Consider the following 21368-nt stretch of genomic DNA (forward strand, 5'->3'; position numbering starts at 1 on the left):
GGTCAGGAATCAATCAAATTTTTAAACACAGAGCAGAAATTACAAAGAAACTATTTTGTATTGTCATTTAGAAACTGTAAGATGTGTCACTTTTCATACTTGTGCATTTACTTGATTTTCCAACACTTCAATCATTTGTCACGCAGTCAGTCATCAATGATTATTTTCACCTATGAATCAAATGGCTGATGATAAAGCTGAGTCAGAGCAGCTCTGAGGGCGGAGCAGATGCTAACTCTGTCTCCGTCACACTGACTCTAAACCCCAGGCCAAATAATCCATCCCGGTCGAGGATAAGCTGCTGTAACATCACAAGCTTCCCCCCTCATGCCTCTCAGCTCCATCCCTTTCATCTCACATGGCTCTTTATTGTGCTCCACCCTCAGCGTGTTCCCTCTCTTCCCATCCGTCCTTCACCATCTTCCTGATTCCCTCCTCTCTGTTTTGTGGCTGTCAGCGAGATGAGAGGAGTGGGCTGAGGAGGAAGCTCTCTGTGGGGATACAGATTCTCATAGCTGTGATCTTTATTCTGCAGAATCAACGCTGTTTGTGTTTCTTCATGTTGACGCTACACCAGAGGCCTCTTTACTTTCTACTGATGCTGTGTTACCTGATTTACAGGAGCCTGCTCTTTACGAGACAAGCCAAATCAGACCTTGATGTTCAGACCAAAATCTGATTCATTAAAGGTATAGTGTGTAGAAATTAGAATTTTAGTGACACCAAGGGTTGATGCTGCGGGATATGTCTCATAGCTGGAGAAACAACAGGAAGAAAGCTCGGAGACAGCCACATAACCCTCTGATAGCTCATGTTCTGTTTGACAGAGCTAGCCTTCAACAACGTAGCACAAATCCACCTCTGACTGTTAGAGAGAAGAGAAAACTTAAAAACATAGAAACACTTACGTTTGTTAGACTGTACCATAAACAGTAAAAGATACAGTTTAGAACAAATAAACGTTGCTTTGGAAACGGTGTTCAATGGTATTTTGGCGCCCCCCTGACTTATACAAAAAAAATCCCCCTTTTTACAGTGTGTGCTTAGAGAGAAATCAGCTGCTCAGACCAACATTGTTTTTTCTTCAAGGCTATAAACACGTTTGTTTTTGCTCTGAAGATCAGTGTTTGAATGAGTGTGTATTTCCATAGACTGTAAAAAAAATGGACATCATCTTGCTCAGCTTGTAGTGAGGTCTCCATAAAAACTGCTCCCCCTGGTGGCTGGTTGCAGTATAGGTCAAAAAATCTGGCTCTCCAGTCATTCCAGATGGGCTGTGGCCAAACTTTAAAAAAATAATACACCTCATAGAAATGTTTCTCACATCTGATTGTTGTGATGATTTTAAGATATCTTTTGGCTGTCTTGTATTACAGTCCTCATTTTTCTGAAAAGTTTCATTTTCATTAGTTATACGAGGTTAAAAACGAGGATTTACATCACCTTCAACAGGCATGGGCGAGTATTGATTCGAGGTATCGATATCGGGCTGATATCAGCCTTTTTTCAAAGTATTGTTACTCATGAAGGCTGCAGATACCAGCAGCAGATACTCTGGGCAAAAAAATCTTATATCGAGCAGGTCCTCCTCGCCACTAGTTGCTGCTAATTGCTGCTTTTTAACACCACGGCAAATGTGCGCCAGGTTCTGTTTAGACATGAATGAACCAGGGAAAGTTATTCATTAAACTGTTTTATTTTGCACTTTAGTTTATTTTAAAAAATACTTAAACTCTGACATTGCTAGTTTTATTGTGCACTTTTAATTTTTTTTTTAAATATTTATCAAAAAAATTCTAAACTAAAAGAGAGTTGTTTGTGTTTTATTTAGACTTAATGGCAGAGTGACTGTGCTGTCTTTGATCAAAATAATCTGTCACTGTTAATCAAAATTTTATGTATCAAAAATACTAGTAGTATCGGTACTCAGTATTGGTAAGTACTCAAGAGGGAGTACTTAAACTGGTGTTGGTCTTTATAAAAAGTGGTATCGAACATCCCTAATGTTTAACGATGATTGACAGCTGATGTTCTTGTGTAATTTTTTCAGGGATTGTAAAATATTTCTGGAGGTAGAGTCAAGAAGTGATCAGACTCTCGAAAGAAAAAATAAATGCTATTTCTGTCACCCGGCTCCACTTGGATTCTCCCAGAATCCCTCACAGTCTCTACTGCGCAGACTCTGGCTGCACCTGTGACGAGGGTATTTTGGCTTCAAAACTGTACAATGGTAAATGGTGGAGCCACGCTGTCCACTTTATATGGCCAGCCTCACGTGGACACTCGAGGAACTTTTTTGGCTTCATTTCTCAGAATCTGAGGTAGCAGTGGTACAGATAACAGATGGATGATTTAGACCATGGACTGTTTTATTCACCTGTTGTGACGCTCCCAACTCTTCTTCAGCCCACGTGTTTTTCTTTATCTTGCTCTCTGAAAACGATTAGACCTGAGCTCTGAATGCATCCCTCCTCTGAAGCCATAAAAGCATCTTCTAGCAGCACAATAATGGGATGCGAGTAGAAGGAAGTCTGATAAACTGGAGGAGGAAATTGAAATATTACAGGCGGGCAGGAAGATTACCACTGTGCTCACATACCGCTCACACATTCCTCCTCATCCCTGCAGCGATGGAGGTTTGAGATGGTGTTCCTCGCTGCCGTGGAATCGAGGCAGTGACATTAAAGAGCGGCAGCGGCTGGTAATGAGTCGTTAAAAGAGAAATTTGGGGCTGTACTGATCCCTCTCCCAACCGACTGTCTTCACAGTGGGGACTAGCTCCTCTCAATGATGTTTTGAGGATGGGTATAATGGGATTTGAGGAAGTGCTTCTGGGTAGAGCCTCAACACACACACACACATACACACACAAGCACGCATGGTTCATGAGAGAGGTGTGTGTGTGTTGTAGAAAGCTAATCTTCAAAGCTTGTCTTTCTGCAGAAATCCATCATGACAGCCTGAAAGCAGCTCGCCCTTAGTTTCCTGATAAATTAAGATTTTTCACCCACTCTGGTGCTTTTCATTGTGTGTGTATGTGTGTGAGTGAGTGTGTGTGTGTGTTTGTGTTTCAGCTCCTGCTTTTGTTCTGGACATCTACACAAACATGGATGAGAGATACTGTATACTCACATCGAGGGGAGCTGCTGGGTTGCCATGACGACCACGCGTTTGCAACAAAAAAAATCCGCCTGATGCCAACTCGCATCCAGGATCACATATGTGCTCCTCCTGCAGGGGGGAACAATAGAGACGGAGACGCCCGGCAGAAGCAAACAAGCCAGCACACATGCATCCTAGGAACGATGGTGTGGCTCTGCTTTAATATGGCTCCTGTCCATCTGCCATGTTTGGAAACTCAGCGCCATAAACACGATATTAGGAGTGACAGGACGAGGGAAACAGAGACGCAGAGATAAACAGAGAGGGAATGATGGCAGCGATAAGAGAAATTGGATTGGGGGTAAAGATAACACGCTGTTATCACCGAGCCTGAACATCAAAGGAAACTTTAGAAAAAGTTTAATTTCACAAGTAATCTCCCACCCCGGGGCTCGTGGGTAAAACAAAACTCTGTGAAGTAGATGAATTTAGCTAATCTGCGTCGCACAGCTTCAGGGGATCACAGAGGCACAGCGAGAGAAAATTGGCTCGTTTTGTTCTTGCACTTTATGAAACAGAGACGTCTCTTTCCTCTGGTGTGTCCCCGCTCTCCAACGCACAGGAGGAAAAGTGTGTTTCTGCACAGGATACAGGAGGAGAATCAGTCTGTGAGGATGACTGACAGCTGTCTCCTCTGATGTGTCTGCTCCCTGAGGATGGGGGGGACACCTGGTTGGTGTTGTGTGAAGGTGAAGTGCTGAAACAGCAGGCGGGAGGAGTGATGGATGGAGAGAGAGTTCGAGAGGCGATACCAGAGTTCACAGAATCATCCTGTTTACCTTCAATGTGAGGGTCAGAAGAAATTCAGATTGGGAGCTCAGTCAAATGTCCACTTCAGTCAGGCGGCAACCTCCAACCTAAAATATTGAGACATTGCTGAAGTGCTAAAACCTGCTGTTTCTGGAGTGTCGGCTTGAGGCTGGCTCCAAAAGTACTAGAATTCATATACACACCAAGCCAAAAAAAGCAGAAATAAACATGTTTACAGCCTGGTACGAAAAACATCCCCCATCTGAATGATTAATTTAAAGTTTGCTCAATCAAAGGCTCAGCTTCCGATATGACCACTCCAGCTGGTGATGTTGGGGAGACTTCTTCCATTCATTATACTGGGATTTAGTACATGCGACATCCTTTGGTGGATCCAATGCAAAAGCTTAATAACTGCAGTTCCTCAAGTGTCCACTAGAGGATGATGCCAAAAGCTAAGGAAACTCCAACAACACCCGTGTTAAAATACAGAAATAGCCTCAATACAAGAGAAACCTTCACAGCACATCTCTTTTAGAATATTAAAGGTGCTATGAGGAGGATCCGTTTTCATTGGACTGCCTCGCCACCTTCTGGCCTGGAGTCTCACACACACTGTCATGAAAATGTGACTTTTAACCAGGCGTGTGTTTGTTTTCAAAATAATTAAATTTGTTCAAGACAACTTTTTACAAGGTAAGGTATTATCAGTACAGTTATTTGTTGTTTGAAACGTGACAACAAGTAAAAGTTGAACGCTTGTACCAGATGTCGGTAGCCGGCTATATATAGGGCTAACAGCAGCTGAGTGCTACTACGTATCCATAGACTAAAGACATAGACAAAAGCTAACTGTCAGTTCGTATAGTATAGTAGCTGACCATATGTAGCGCTGACAGCCTGATGCTGTGAGATGTGTCGGTAATGTGTAACGTTAGTAAATCCTGGTTGTGTCCTAACAGTCACGCAGAGCTAACGTAACCTCACTCTTCATTTTATTGATAGACTTTGAACTGACCACTGCAGAATAACTGCTGCATATGTGTTGAAATGGACATTATCACAAACAGATGAGCCGGTGTTTTAGCCTTTAGCTCGGGCTGCATCACTCTTCCATTTATCTTTCTTCTGCTCTTCTGTCCTTTTTCTGTCCAACAGTTAGGCTCCTGTGTCGACCATCACTATAAAATCAATCACAGAAATTGTTTTCAGTAGAGAAAAACATGGATCTCTCTTCTCACTACTAAACTTTGTCATCCAGCGTGGTGTTGTCAGAAAGACTTGGATGTGCTCTAAACCAATCCAGTCCTGGTCTAGCTGACCTGGAAGCTATAAAGAAGCCACAATAGTGCTGATAATCTCATTTTAAAGTGTGGATTATGATCAGGCACATATCTAGAAGGGAGACTTTTTCAACATCACTTTTAAACTCCTCACAGCCCCTTTAGACTAAGACAAAGAGTTGTGCTCACCAGGACGAGCAACACACCAAACATTTTGAAGCCAGGTTAACAGCCTGATACGTCACGCTCAGTGATCAAGCGGGGGCAGTTGTTCTTCCAAAGTTACTGCTGAGTTTTTGAAAAAAAACAAAAACCAACTCTGAAAAAGTTTCAGCAGGAAGTAATTCTTGAAGAAAAAGGGAAAAAAAGGAAGCCCCAGAAACGAGCTGCCATTGCACCCAGAATTGATTCTGCTCGACACAAACCCAAAGTTTAGGGACACACACACACACACACACACACACACACACACACACACACACACACACACACACACACACACACACACACACACACACACACAAAATGAGCTGAGCTGACCACTTCTCTGCAGCAGAAAAGTCCAACTGCTGAGTGAAGACAAAGCGACCTGGCAGCTCTCTCTGTTTTTATCTGTATTGCTCTGAAACGCTTCTTCTTGGCTCAGCCTCAAACACAACATTCAGGGACAAAAAGCATTCGGGCAATTTTTGTCAACAACTATAATCAAACTGTGTGGTGTTCTGGAGGCACTTTAGTTACCACCAGCCAAACTCTGCTTTTATTCCAAAGCCAGTTTCTCTTTTGGATGTTTCACCACAAAGCTGATTAGGTTTTAGCACTTTTACCAACAAAAGCTGCAGCAATGAGAGAAAACGGTGAAATGGGGACACTGCAGAGAGGTTTTTTTTTCCCTGAGTGGTTTCAGTCATCAAATAAAGACACGTTTTGTGTGATTAAAAGCCCCCTGCAGCTTCCTCTAATGAAACACGATTCTCAAACAAGACTGTCAAAGGGAGAGAGAAGAACAGCGTTGTGTTTTGATTTTATGAGTCTTTCTTTGTTGATTGCTTGATTCTGATTGGTTGAAACCCCCATGACTGTGGCGAGTAATTCTCAGTTACCAAAGCGACCTGATCACATGAATCATGTCGAGTCTGAAAATCAAGAAGTTTGTGATTATTAAGATTAGTTATTACAAGTCAAATCTTAGAAAGTTCTCAATTTTTTAAATGTTGCCAATGTCACAATCCTCTAAGATTTTAAATACCAAGCTTTTCTGTTAAAAATAATTATATCCAAAACTATAAAAACTCACTAAAATAACACAAGAATGAACAACTTCGCTGGTTATATTAAGATGATGCTTCATTCCCTTTTAACAGCTGAGATTCTAGCAAGATCCTGACTTCCTGAAGACCGTTAAAGAGGGGGTGTTGCACTTTCGCATACTTGAGCCATGGAACAAAAATAAAAACGCTGACTGTTCAAACTATACTTGTGCAGATTTTTAAGCTATTTCATATTCAAATATTGTAGAAATTCCTGTCTGTAAATCTGTCAGTAGGGGTTGGCCAATCAGAGTAAAGGGGGTTTGTTAAGCAGGGAGCCTTAAAGAGACAGCAGCTAAAATAAAGGTCTTAGATGGAGGCTGAAATAAAGGTTTTCTAAAACATCAGGTAGAGGGAAAAATACAGATTTAAGTCATGTAAAGCTACTACGGAGGCAGCAGAGACTGAAGAACATCTTAAAAGAAGGAAAGAAAGAAAAAAGGAACCAATACCCCTCTTTAAGCTAGTTGGTGAGCTGGTTCAGTAGCCTATTTGATCCTGGGGAAACTATTTGTCATCACCTTCACTTTCAGGACTTCAAAGTTAATGTTCAATTTGTCAGTAAGCCACAAATAGACTGGGTTATTGAGCACTTGTGGTCTCCATAGCTCCTGAAGACAAATCTAATGTCTTGTCGGATATTACATCTGATCAGTGAGCCACAAATACACACACAGCAAATGCAAACATGGCGTTCATTTCCATGCATCAGAGCTGGTCTGATTGACTGTGTAAGCAGGTGATCCCATTCATTTGTCCGCATTGCTCTGATGAAGCAGCAGGGCGATTAACGCGCTGTAAACAAAGTCAGATTCAAAATTCGTCAATGATTTATCCCGCAGCTGGCTGACAAGGAGACAAAGTGTGTGTGGATGTGTGTGTGAGAGAGAGGGAGAGAGAGAGAGTGAGTGTGTGTGGCTGCAGGTTTTTGCAGAGCTCAACACTATTTCTCACTGGATCGGTGTGTGTTTCTCAGAGTGTGTGTTTTCCGTCTCGTTTATAGTGCCGCACCCTGTCTTCTGTGCGTAAAACCTCCCGCGTAGGTGCATCATCATCATCCTCTTCATCATCACACACCACGTTCCTCCTCCCAGCAGAGGGGAAGCGGCTCACCTCGCGGACAGGTTGGACTCAGAGATGGGAGTGGAGCGGAGGTTTTTCAAGCTATGACACGGACACACCGGGCGGGAAGGATGGCTCTCACCAGCCGGGAAATGTTGTGCTTGATCGGATCCGCCTGCCTCTGGCTGCCGCTGTTTGCAGAGGTACGTTCAAGTCCAGAAAATCAGGTTGATTTTGTAATGTGGCCTGATTTTCTCACCCTCATTCTGACCACACGTCCTATGATAGTCACGCTTTGATGACCCAGGTTGCGTTCTGTCATAAATTAGGCCATTCATGAGATTGGTAACACTGCACAAAAGAAAAAGGGTAATATTTTTAAGCATGTGAAACAACTAATCCACGTTTCATGCTTTATAATAAATCCAGTGGTTGATTTAGGACGTGTTTACCGCAGAAGAAGGGCGTTAGAGGAGCGCCAAACACAGCTAATCTGTCCCTCAGCCAATTAATGGTGCATTCAAAGCGCATTGTCCAATTACGCGGACACTGTTGTCTCTCACGTGCACGCGCGCATAGTCATGCACGGTCAATCACAGCCCTTCCACCCTCCACCCCCTCCTCCTCCCCCCTCGGTAGGATATCATGAGAGGACCCCGCCGGTGGCTGCTTGCCCCCACGGTGATGTGGGATCGAACCCTGCACGCGCTGCTGGAGCTTGTCACAGTGATTCCGTCACTCAGAAACACTGAAACCTGAACCCTGGTGGAGCAGGTGTCCAGGAGGAGTGGGTCACAGAGAGCTGAGTGTGAGCAGGCTGTCTGTAATTCATGAGACAGAAGTGGTGAAAGTTGTTCCGCCTGCTTGTGCAGAGTAATCCGTTTACACTGAATCAGTCTGCTAATTATTGGATTCATTAATTGTTGTTTTTCTCTCTCCTCTCCTGTTTTAGCACACTGACTGTGGTTAGCCTTAATGTGCAGCAGCACATGTGCCGTGTAGCCTGTGTAGAAGTCATTACTGGAGTAAAGTGATGTGCAGGTTTTAATTAGACTCTCACTCTGGAAGCAGCCGAGCATGCCGCACAAATAGCACACACTGCAGATTGAGTTTTTCATTTTGGCTTTCATTAGTTAAATCTTTTCATCAGGAGGATTCTCTGTGCAGGAGCAGGATGTTTCATTTTGTAGGCAACATGACTTCAAAGATATTTCCCAGTGGAAATCAAGTCATGGACAGTAGTCCCCTGTTATCTGTGAAGTTATCAGTGAAGTCTTCAACAGTGCTTCATTTTCTGAGACTGAGCTTTAAGATTTAACACTGAACAGGAACAGACTGGATTCATGCTAGGGATGGGAATTTACAGTAATTCCTGTTTTTCTTTTTTTTTTGTCTGTAAACAAAAATAGGGTCAATTGGACACAGACCTCCCACAATGCAATAATAGATTATACATATCTTACATCTTTCAACTCTCATAGATGTTGTTCTCCATGGCGGTGGCTTGTACTCTGGCTCGACAAACGCCACCAGCTCTCTGAAGCCTTCACCTTTCATAAAACTTAACAGGAGCATATCTCCAGTTACCATTCTGGTTATTAACAGGCTAATCTTCTCTGCTCTGGTTTTATCACCACGACATGTGCTAACAGGGCTAGCAACTGATGTTATGCGAGACTTCCTGTTTTGTGTTTCCTCAATTTGTGGTTTAGCATCAATGGCATGCATGTTGAACGCCACATATCTTGCACTTCACATTAAAGCCATCGTTTTTGTCAAAGTATTTTCAGACGTCACTTCTCTTGAGTGACATATTGCAGGTGTAGCAGGCGGTTCTGCATTTATTCTACTTTTGCTTTTGGTGTAATAAAATGTTTTTTGAGGGTTGCTGTACCTGCCGTAAATCTATTGTTTTTGCTGAAATCTGGCTTGGTGTGCTGAAGTCGTGGCCATAGAAGTCATAGGTTTGTATCGCGCATTCAGGTAGATGAAGACAGGAATATGGGTCACACAGGTGCACGAGTAAAAAAATGTTACTCAAATAACAAGGTCAACGGTGAGTAGGGCTGAACGATTTTCAGAAAAGATTCAATTGTGATTTTTCTGGCAGATATTGTGATTTCAATTCGATTCACGATTTTTTTCAAATCAAGCTTTGGGATATTCACATGCAGGGCTGAAAGATTTTAGGAAAAGATGTAATTTTTCTGGCAGATAGTGCAATTCACGATTTTTTAATCATCAATAGTGATGATAAATAATCTGTTTTTTATCAACTTCTACTCCTAAACAGAGGCTTTGTGTTGTTGACCTGCTTACCAGCACTTTTAACATTTAGATTGTCTACAAATTTGTAAAACAGAATGTGTATAATACTTGACACAACAGATCCTGAGTCAGTCAGGAGCACTGCAAAAAATTGCTGCTTTGGCGATCTCAAAATTGCATTGTCTAAAATTGCAATTTCGATCTGAAAATGATAAATTGTTCAGCCCTAACGATGAGTACTCAATTACTCATACCTATCTCTAGTTCTATCTCGACTTTGTTTGTACACCAAGCTGCAGGTTGATGTCTGCCTTTATGACGTCCTCAAACTCCTGAGCCGGTCTGGTTTTTATCAAGTTCAATATAGAACGTTACTCAATGTGGTCGACGGCAAATCCTCAAATTCTCAAGTACTCGTACCCATCCCTATATCAAGCATATGAATAAAAACTGTTAGTTTTCTTTAGCAGATTCTTTTGACCAGAGCAATCCTAAAGATATTTTCTAAAGTGATCTCCTTACGTTTGATTAAGCTCTCTGTGTCGGTTTCATTTTGACCAGCAGTATGGTTAAATCCAGACTACCTTTAAAGTCACAGAATCTGAGTTGAGTCCCCATACTGGGTCTTGTCCTCATTTTTAGTTTTGTTAAAGGCGTGCTGTTTCTCTCCAAACTACTCACAGTCAACGTTAGGTTTTAACTGATCCTGTGGGTGTGTCTGGAGATTTGAACAATCAGTGATAGAAACACACTTAAGTCACTTTAGTTACTCCTGCTTCTCTGGGTGCATCCTGGACAGGTGTGTGTGTGTGTGTGTGTGTGTGTGTGTGTGTGTGTGTGTGTGTGTGTGTGTGTGTGTGTGTGTGTGTGTGTGTGTGTGTGTGTGTGTGTGTGTGTGTGTGTGTGTGTGTGTGTGTGAGCTTTCAGCTGTTTTCTCCTCCATAGCTCTTTTACATGTTGTACATGTTTTGCTGCTCTTTTCTTGCATTTGTGCGTTAAATGTTTAAAAGTGAAAAGCACACTTGGGCATTTTTGGGGGAACTATGTTACTGAATGAGACAGTATGTTCACCTGTGTGCAGGTGAACATATCGGACAACTCTTACAGGAAATTGATGAATTATACACAAAAAGGAACAAACAAAGTTTTTATCTGTGAGTTAGTCCAATTTCAAGTCTTGGGGCGATATCTTTGGTCAGATTTGTTGGAGTAAGATTAAAAAACTGCTTTATGAAGGAGGAGGACTGGCAGAGACAGGCGTTAGGGGTCTGCTTTGTGCCAAAATCAACACTTATTTGAGGTTTTTGAACATCAGTGCTTCCAAAAAAAATGCAAAAGCTTTGACTTTTCTTTCACGTACCTGTGTTTATATTTTTGTGGGATGTTTCTACCTTTATTTGACAGGCCAGCTCAGGAAATATGAGAACCTCACAGGAAAAGAGATAAGGATGATATTCACTGAACAGTTTCAGCATCTGGAGTCTTTCCTGAGAGTGTTCGATAAGAAAGTGGGAAACAGGACGTAATCGTTTCTATCTTCAATAAGAGAATATCATGCAGCCATGGTTGAAATAAATAAGTCTTACTTTGATAAATTGTTTGGCTTAATGCAAACTGCACATGTATGTGCAGCTTTATGATAGAGAGATTCTCTTTGAATCTTCTTTTCCAGATGAAGAAGGAGCTTTATTTAAACATGATATAAAAATGAGTCACAGGCGTTTACTGTGACTCTTATAGCATCCTTTAAAATAATATTAAACATTATCTCTCAGTCATGATGGGAACAGCAGCCCACCTACGTGTAACACCTACAGAATCTGCTATTTACATTTGTCTAGACACAAGTCCTCCGACAGCGTCCTCCTGGGAGAGCTTTCATAAACCTTTAATGTACTCTTCTTCCTGGAGACGTTATTAAAACAGAGTTTACACACATGAACCGCAGTTGCGTGATGAGCCGCATGTGTGAAGTGCGGGTGAGAAGCGAAAGAAGGTGATGCAGGGTGGATAGAGCGAGCACATGGACCGGCTAAAATAGCCCTGAAGGCACGAGTGAGCCGGATCAGCTGATGGCCGCCAATGTCAGCCAAGTTCCTGCTGAGACTGGACAGAGCAGAGGACAGAGCGGCGGGGAGGACGTCAAGCTGTGGGTGTAATGAGGAAATGTGTACAAGTGATATACATCCAGCAGGCTGTAGCTGCAGGACACTAGAAAACCAGCTTCTTCTGTCCAGTTAATCAAGCATGTGTCACAATCTGGTCCAGACTGAAACCACTGTCAGTCTACGAATCTCAACCCTGCAGTTTCTGGATGTTCTCTAAGCTCCAGGATGATGTTCATTCTCTGAGTCTGTGTCTTTGTGAGGGAGGAAGGTCAGACATCCAGTTAACTGATATGCATTTCCTCCCCGCTGTACCAGCAAGCAGAATAAAGTGCTCAACAGAGTTATTTATATCCTGTGACTTCAACTCTCTGAGGATCCATAATTTAGGATCTTGTGGAAATTATTTTCTATAATCACAGACTTTCTGCAGATTTACTCACGGAGCTTTGTCAGCATGAGCTGTTCCTGTCAGGAGACATTAGTGAATGGCACAAACACTCGGTCTCTAATTGCTGTGGGTGTAGAAACTCCCGTCCTTGGAAGCAAGTGGAAGTGATTTTGAGTTTTTTTTTCTGAATTCACGATAAAGTAAATGGATTTTGCTGTCCTACTTTCTTGTGTGACAGCCGTGTAGAGGTTGTGGAACCTTGATGTGATGATAGACAGAAGGAAACATTGACTCGAAGCACTTAACCGGTCTCTAATTGTGCTTTCACAGACACAGTTTGATCTGCAGAGAAACGGCGTCACTTTAACAAAGCCTGAAATGCTACAAGAACAAGTCAGAGTTTGTACCAGTACAAATGTCTGCTCATTCATTTCTTCTGCTCTAGCCAGTCTGTGTGTGTGTGTGTGTGTGTGTGTGTGTGTGTGTGTGTGTGTGTGTGTGTGTGTGTGTGTGTGTGTGTGTGTGTGTGTGTGTGTGTTTGTGTGTGTGTTTGTGTGTGTGTGTAGCCATGCAATGGACGCAGCTGTTGGAGCATCACACCTGATTACCTTGTAATCGCGCCGTGTGATTGATGTGGACGGAGATATCAGCACCCATGTTGACGAGCACAGGTCACCTGTTCCTGCTGTAATATCATTAGGGCTGTGCCGAGGCTTGTGGGAAATGTTGGAATGTGTGTTTTGTGAGTTTGTGTGTATGTGTGTGTATGTATACTGTAAAAAGAGGGAGAGAGAAAAAGAGAGAGCACCTGAATGAAGGTGAAATGTGTCACTTCAGGTGTTCAGAGCAGCAGGAGGGACTGTGTGAATGTGAATGTGTGTGTTTTACACTGATCACTGCGCTGACACACCTGGCTGACTTACATTTGTATTATTATTCTTTATTTGACAGCCATGGGTGAATAAATGTGTTGATTTTCTTTATGATTTTACCTCCTGGCCTCATCTTTAACCTGACAGGATTTCATCTTCAGGGAATAAACGCCAACGCTGGATCCTGACGGGGAAAAAGTAAAATCATTTGAAGTGCTGAGTTTTTACAGGAATGAGTCAGACTCATCCTTTAAGTGTCTGTTTAAAGTCAGCACCTATAAGCAGAGAACCGTCACATTTGTGGGATTAGTCTGAGTGGATGTGGGTGTGTTTTGGTTATATTACGCCATCAAGGAGAGGGTCCTACCCAGGAGGTGACAACAATTTAGCAGCACTTAAAATGATGAATGTTTAAACTGTATGATCAAGAGCTTCTCCCAGTGGTTAGAAGAAAAATAACTCTGACATTAAAAAAACTCAATTGAAGGTCCCATATTATGCTTCTTTTCTGCAGTTTAATCTGGATCATTGATGTCTTCATGAAATGGTAGTAACATGTTTTGGTCCAAAAAGCCAATAAGTCAAGCACAGCAGCATTGTTTCCAGGCTCTCATAGCCCCTCTGTTCAGAACGCTCTGATTTAGTGGGCGTGACCTTCATATGTAAATGAGCCAACGCTGATACCGCCCCGCTCTTCTGCGTCACTGAGAGTGGCGCCACGAGCTCCGAGTGCACAATGTTTAAAAAACAGCAAGGCTTGTTTACCGTAACATCACAGGCTTAAACAACAGGCTAACCGCAGCTAAAGTTAGCATCCTGAAGCTAACACAGAGACAGGGGGACATCTGCTCCACAGCTCACAGCATTTAAAATACTCTCATTTCCAGCTCTGCTCCGGTGGACCAATCAGGTCAGACTTGCTTCTGATTGGTCAAAAAAGGAAATCGCTGACGTCGGCAAATCCCGGTAATTCCAAATAGCTCATTTAAGGTCAGGATTTTACATTCACAAGAACTAAGTACAGGTTTAGTCATTAAATATCACATTTTGTGGACTGGGAGGAAAGACAAAGGCCCACTAATTTCACTAAAAAACTTAATAAAGTGATTTTTGCGTAATATGGGACCTTTAAGAAATTATCAGCGAAGGCTTATATTGGTCATTCTTTGTGCTTCCTGATTAGGGGTGGGTACTATATCAGGTACTTTTGTTGGTACTGACTGAATTCCGTCTGTAGTGCCAAGTACCGATTTACTTGAAATTTAAACAGTACCATTTTTAGGTACCTAAACACATCCTTGTGACTGTGAGAGAGTGGAAGAGTAGGAGATTTTCAATGCTGGACATGAACACGGCATTACAAGTTTATTCACTGAGAAATAAATGATGTGAAATTAAAAAAAAACTTTGAGGTTTTTATTATCAAACAAATTAATTTTTATTACCACATAAACACAAAAGTACTGAAAATTGGTACTGTTGAGTACGGATACTGATTGTCAGGTAGCATGCATTGGTACCATATCATTTCAAATGTGAAAGATACCAATCCCTGCAGTTTAGCAGTGCCTGGATTGCAGGACAGGCTGTTGCCCCACTTTTCCCTTGTAGAGAGTTGTAGCTCCTCAGGCTGCTCAGGAACCAGTCATTTCCTGTCTCTAAAGGCCAGCCTGAGAATGACGCTAACGGTTTTGCCACAGTGTCAACCGTAGACTGTATATAGAATGGGTAATATGGCTCCACCTTTTATTGTTGTATTGTTTTGACCCCAAAATACCTCCGTCACCGCCGCCGCCATTGTGTAGCTAGAGACTTTGAGAGACTCTGAGAGAATCTGAGTGAAGACAGTTGACAAGAATAACATTTTTTTTCTTTCTTGAGTCTAAACTCTTCTTGGATCTCTTTCCTGACATATTTTACTGTTCCTGAAAAAACTACACAAGAACAGCAGCTGTCCGTCATCATTAAATGTGATGTAAATCCTTATTTTTAACTAGTACTAACAAAGTAATGAAAACAATAAAAACAATTACTTTGTAGAAACATTTCTAAAAGCTGTATTTATTTGTTGAAGTTTTACAACAGCAGGTTTTGTGGCGACCTCACTTTGAGCCGAGCGTGATTTTGTCCATTTTTTATTGTCAACAGTCTATCGTGCCAACAGGCAGATATGAGAAACGAGGATTTGATTTAATGTGATATTAATGTTATTTGATGTAAAGTGTCCCTGATAACAACTTCACTGATTGATTTTTTGTTCCCACAATTTTTGACCAATCAGAAAGAAGTATTTCCCACAGCTGGGTTATTAGTGAACCCCTTCTGTAGGATATGATGAACAGAAGCCTTCCTCCTGTATGATAATCAGAGCCTCTCCTCTTCCTCCCTGCAGGTGGTGGTTGAGGACAGCTACTTAAACGAGGTGCAGAACTCTGGTAAGTGCAACACTCTGAGCTAAACCCTGTCATCTATAGCTCTGCATCCACTTCCCCTCCATCCAAACCCTTCCTCCTCCTACATCTTCTCATCCCCACTGCTCTGTCTTTGTTTCTCCCACATTCTGACTCAGACTCTCATAAACCCTTCTGTGATGGAGCCTCCTCCTCCTCCTCTTCCTTTTTTATCTGCTCCAACATACCTCTCCTCTCCTCTCCCCTCTGGCCTGCACCTCTTTGCATTTCATGATTTCCTCACTGCAGGAGCAAGAGGAGGCTGGGATGGGGGGTGGGGCGAGGGGACTCCTCCTTCTTGGGATCATTACCGATACCGAAACCGAAATGTCTCCGCTTCTGCACACGTTGACAAATGAGTAAAAGCACTCCTCTTACGTTTTTCTACACCCGCTGCACCGTTTGGCCTCCACCTCACAGTAACATCCTCATTATTCAGCAAATGTTGCACAAGCTGCTCCACTGCATAGCTCCTTTGTTGAAAAAAGAGAAAACTGAATTTCCTTGAGCTCCATTTTTATTAAATTGTGTGTTTTATGCAGAAGATGTCGGTGCCAAACACCCACCCCCCATACAGCCAGCCTCTGAGTGTGAACCGTGTCAAATACTCATTGTGGCTGGGAAATGGATTATGGGAGCAGGGAGACTGAGTGTTCCCATGGCGATGGGCAGAGTAGCGTTGTCGTGGCAATGAGGAGGGTGTTGTGTGTGTGTGTGTGTTGGTTTGAGGCAGTGGGTGTCGTGATTGATAAAAGACATGAAACAAGATGTTCGGGATGAAGCCGAAAAGAGACTCGGAGTGAAAATAAATCAAAACAAAGGAATCAGAAATGCACTCAGAGACGTCCTGCTTCCTCTGATGATGTTAGTGTAAAACCAGAATATGAGTGAACCCGTTCCCTGCCTTAGTTATGTAATGCTTTTTTTACCATATTAAAATTTCATCAAGCTGGCCATTAAAATTTAATCAGCATTACAAAGCAAAGACGGTTTTAAGAAATGTTTTTATTTATTAATTTAGATCATCTTCAACATGAAGAGAAATGAGACGTGCAAATACGAATATTTGAGTTTCTAGATCATCAAAGCAGCTCCTTCATTGTAATACTTTTGCATTTCTCCTTTTTTTAACTTTCTATTTGTTTATTTTTTTACACAATAAGCAAACATTAAGTAGGTGCATTTAAAATCCACTTATTAAACATACTGTATATCTTCATAGACTGTTTCGTAAGGACAAATAAGAAAAAAAAATCATGATCTGTTCTGTGTTATCTCATTAACAGTATCCACACATTTCATACCGTACATTACAAATGCATTCAAGGTAAAATATAGCTAAGAACAACTCATAAATAAATCAAATTCATACACAATAAGAGATAACTAGAGTTTAGAAATTGCATGTATCACTGGTTCCCATCTTTTGAAAAAATCCTCTGTTTGGAGCTGTAACTTTGTGGTTATTTTCTCCATGATTAAAACAGCTTTGACTCTGTTTCTCTGTCATATAATGCTGGGGGGTAAGTGGGCTCAACCAGAGAGCAGTCATTGTTTTGTTTTGACTTTTGCTATTAAGAGCAAAATCCTCAGTAAATTAATATTCCATTATTGATACCAGTAGTTATAGTAGGTAGTATCCCAAGTTTAAAGAGTGAAGGGTTGAAAATAAATTTAATGCCCCAAATTATTTAAATTTCCCTTTGTAAATGCAAATGTAAATGTGCTTTACTTATACAGCTATTTACAACCACCCATGGGTAAACCAAAGTGCTCTACAAAAGATAATATATAAAAACAATAAAAACCAACAAGTAAAAACAATAGATACAACAAGAATAAAAGCAATAAAATAAAATAGAATTGATAAAATTCAAAAAAAAAAAAACATAAAAAAATAAAATAAGATAAAATAAAAGTGTCACCATGCTACTGGATATTAAAACCTCAGTGTTTGCATCTTGACTTGGGCACTTCCAATAAAAGTTGGTTTGACGATCTCAGCACTTTTCCATGTACCCAAACAGTTAAAAGCTCTGACAAATAAGAAGGGGCCAAGCCATTCAGTGCTTTAAAACTAACATTAAAATTTTAAAATCAATCCTTAAATGAACTGGAGCCAATGGAGAGAGTTAAAAACAGGGACAAGTTGGAGGCGACTCGGTGCAGATTGAGAGACGTCAACATACAGTGCATTGCGGTAGTCCAGTGTTATACTAATGAGAGCATGGATGGCTTTCTGGAAGTCGTGATGGCTTAAAAATGTTTTGACTTTGGCCAGGAGACGTAACTGGAAAAAGCCAGTCCTCTCAAAAATTAAGATGTTTTGGGCAATTCCAAAATATATGTGTGAAGTCCCAGATTAATCCACAACCCCTCCAGCATAGCTCAGCTGTGTTACGTGATTGAAGGAGTATAAAAGTAACAACCTTCCAGTCAAACTCTCTCCATATAGAGCTGTTTGTTAGTTTGTGTCCTGCTTTGAATGATTCCCTCCATTGTTTGTCTGTTACTGTAATCTTTGCTTCCAGTTCCCATTTATCTTTAACCTCTATGTTATTGTCTTAGATTCATTCTGCAGGGCTTTATAGATAATTGAGATGACTCCTTCTAATTTGGATTGTCTTTTGCAAGTAATGTTCCAGTTTTGCACTTCTTTTGTTTTTTATTTCGCATCTGTTTACGACCTGCAAGTACGATAAACACAAGTTTTTTTTAATACTTTATTTATAGCTTTTTTTTAATGACCTAGAAAAATTGAAAAGTTAACATAGAAGAACAATACCCTCTTCCTCCATCCTATTATTCAGACAAACGATAAAACAAAAATAAAGATGTATATACAGAGATGAATACATACATATATTACATACCCGAAATACAAAATACAAATTAAAGACATTATTTATGAAGTGCTCTAAATTATTATTTTTTTTTATTATCCTTGTGTGAAATTATACTGAGTGACTTAAAGGAAGAGGTGTAGAGGTGTCATGAGGCTCTTCTAAGAGCAGAAGGGTTGCCATGTCTGTCTGAACCTGGTTGCTTTACCCAGCAACTCATTTCAGATCCAGGCCTCAAAGCAGGGTATTCCCTCTTTATTCCAAACCCCCAAAATCATTCTCTTTGCAACTACCATTCCATACTGTACTGAGTATGACCTCCATTGACCTGGAGCTTCCGGTTGTTGTGACCAGCCGAGAATGGCCGTCTCTGGGTTTGGAGGAAGATTGTGTCCAAAAACTTCTGAGTAGCAAAGAAAATAAAAGCAAGTTTTAAAAAACAAAAATATCTGCTGAAGTTCACCCGAAAACATTATTATTGGATCATAGATGCTGTAAAATTTGTCCTTTGAGACTCTCAGGGAATATTTAACCTTTTCTAAACTATCAAAAATCTATCAGATTAAGGCAAACTGATGCTAACACTCAGAGTTCCCTTCAGTAAAAAATATATTTGGTTTTAGGTAATTTATTGTACAGTTTATGCAAACAATAGAACCAGCAGAAAATCTCCTGACCTACAGCTTATATTAGATTTCATAAAGACACAAAACTAAGTCCATAATTCTTGAAAAAGTCTACATTAATTTGGCTGGTTCCCTTTGAATGTTTAGTTTTCTTTACATCCACAGTGTACGTTTGACGGGGATGAGAACCATGGGCTCCAGGTTTGATCCGTACTCATTGTTACATGGGTTGAGGTATGGGTACAGCTCTTCTGTGAAGGAGCACTTGGTGAACTCGTGTATCGTTGTTAAAGTCTTCACGTCGTAGAAGTGAATGCTGTTGTTCTGGTAATGCACATACACGCCAACCTGCTCCACTCTTCCGTGGTGTACCGACACATTTGGATTACATAAGGTTTCGAACCTATCCTCTTTGAACCAGATCGCCCAGAGTCCACAACCAGGCTTCCGAGGGATCGCCCCAAACCTCTGGATCGACTTCTCTGCCATACCCAGACACCACTCGGTCTTTCTACCCACAGAAACCTCAAAGTAGAACTTGTAGTAGGAGAGTGCCGTGTCTCCCAGGACGGCAAGTTTTGATGTGAATCTGTTGGGGCTCTTGTGCCTCTTGTGAGTTCTGCGCTCGTCGTATTTGACCTGCTTCCTGTCGTGGGACACGATGAGCTGAGGGTGAGCCGTGCTGGGATCCAGAGAAATGTCCACGACATACTGTCGCTGAAATCTCAGATAGGTATCATTTGGCTCTTCTGTTTTACTCGAGAGCTCTTTAATTTCTGCGTTCATTTCCTTCAGAAGCTTGTGCAGTTTAGGCACAGTTTTGCTCAAACATTTCTGCAAGCGGTGAATCTCCACAGGTCCACCAAAACTAAACTCAAGCGAGTTCATTCTGTGCTGATGGGAATATATCTCTGGCACATGAAGGAGGAAGCAAACAGGGTCTTCAGCCTCTTTTAGCTCACGAATCTTTGCTTCCACACGCTCCAGCTCCTTCATCTCCTTCTTCACACTGGTGAAGAAAGCACCGGCCTTCTCTTCAGCTGCTTTTTGCTTCTCCTCCATCACCTGTACGAGTTCTGCCTGGCTCTGCTGAATCTCAGAGACCAGCCCGGCCAGCTCCTGCACGCTCCCTGCGATCACAGTTTTGGTTTCTGTTTTGCTTTTTTCCACCAGCTCCTTCAATTCTGTGACCTTCTGCTGCCTTCTCTTCATCATCTGCTGCACCCCGTCCTCCCTCATCCCCAGCGCAGCCTTGGCCTCTACATACGCTTGCTGCACAGATATGACATTGTGCTCTGAGTGATTTAAGCTGAAGCAGAGGTCGCACAGCAGAGTGTCCTCCATCCTGCAGAACATGCTCAGGAGTCGTGTGTGCTCCTTGCAGATCCGCTCCTCCAGGTTCGACGTGGGCTCCAGCAGCCTGTGTCTCTTCAGCCCAGCAGCTCTGTGGTGAGGCTCTAGATGAGCTGCACAGTAAGAGGTCAAACACTCCAGACAGGATTTCACTGCAGTTTGCTGGTTTTCACTGCAAACATCACACAGCACCACACCGCCACGGCTAGCCAACTCCTGGACCGGTCTCTGAACATCAGCGCTCAACACTTTCAGAGACTCCAGCTGTGACGAAAGCTCTGAAATGAAAGTGTTAACTTTCAGATCAGGTCGTCTTTCAAAAGTCTCCTTACACACCGGACACTGGCACACCTGAAGGTCACGCCAGTAGGTGGAGATGCATGACTTGCAGAAATTGTGTCCACATGGAGTCGAGACCGGTTGGGTGAACATATCGAGGCAGATGGGACACAAAAACTGCTCCTCTGAGAAGAGACTGCTGGAGGCCATTTCTGCAAAAACACACAAAAGACAGAATGTTCTGAGAAACATGAGACAAAGTACAGAGTCAAAGTTTGTGTCATATATGAAGCAGAGGCAGATAATCTCAATCCAAAGGTCTACTGAGCAGATTATGCTACCACCTGGTGGACTTTACCTGATGGTTGTGAAATCACAGCTCAATCCTCCTCTAAATACTACATAGAGATATTATTTGAGTTGTAAAGACTTTTGGTCAAAACACAAATGAAAACTTGGAAATGAAAGCCTGACTTTTGGTGTTAAAAAGCTGACACGATGTGAGAGTGGGTCAAAAATCAGGCCATTAACTGATGACATAACATCAGAAAGTCAGAAAGTTAACTGAGCTCATAGATTTTTCTCTTCTTTCGTTGTGAGAGTTCAGATTTTGC

The 21368-nt window shown here is 41.8% G+C and overlaps 2 protein-coding genes across 2 annotated transcripts in view; one reads left to right on the forward strand and one right to left on the reverse strand.

The window, feature by feature from the left end:
• LOC141785133 (neurotrypsin-like) overlaps window positions 1–21368 on the forward strand; it is a 42004-nt gene that overhangs the window by 2554 nt on the left and 18082 nt on the right. Inside the window, exons 4-5 of the mRNA XM_074663286.1 lie at window positions 7509–7770; window positions 15596–15638. Coding sequence (XP_074519387.1) covers window positions 7672–7770; window positions 15596–15638 — 142 coding nt within the window. The 5' untranslated portion in view covers window positions 7509–7671. The remainder of the gene's footprint in view (window positions 1–7508; window positions 7771–15595; window positions 15639–21368) is intronic.
• LOC141785388 (E3 ubiquitin-protein ligase TRIM39-like) lies at window positions 18574–20964 on the reverse strand. The gene has a single exon (XM_074663708.1). The coding sequence runs from the start codon at window positions 20962–20964 to the stop codon at window positions 19276–19278; it is 1689 nt and encodes a 562-aa protein (XP_074519809.1). The 3' UTR covers window positions 18574–19275.

The sequence above is a fragment of the Halichoeres trimaculatus genome, unplaced genomic scaffold, assembly GCF_033239565.1.
Source record: "Halichoeres trimaculatus isolate MK-OKI-2021-1 unplaced genomic scaffold, fHalTri1.1 fHalTri1_scaffold_23, whole genome shotgun sequence".
NCBI classification, from domain to species: Eukaryota; Metazoa; Chordata; class Actinopteri; order Labriformes; family Labridae; genus Halichoeres; species Halichoeres trimaculatus.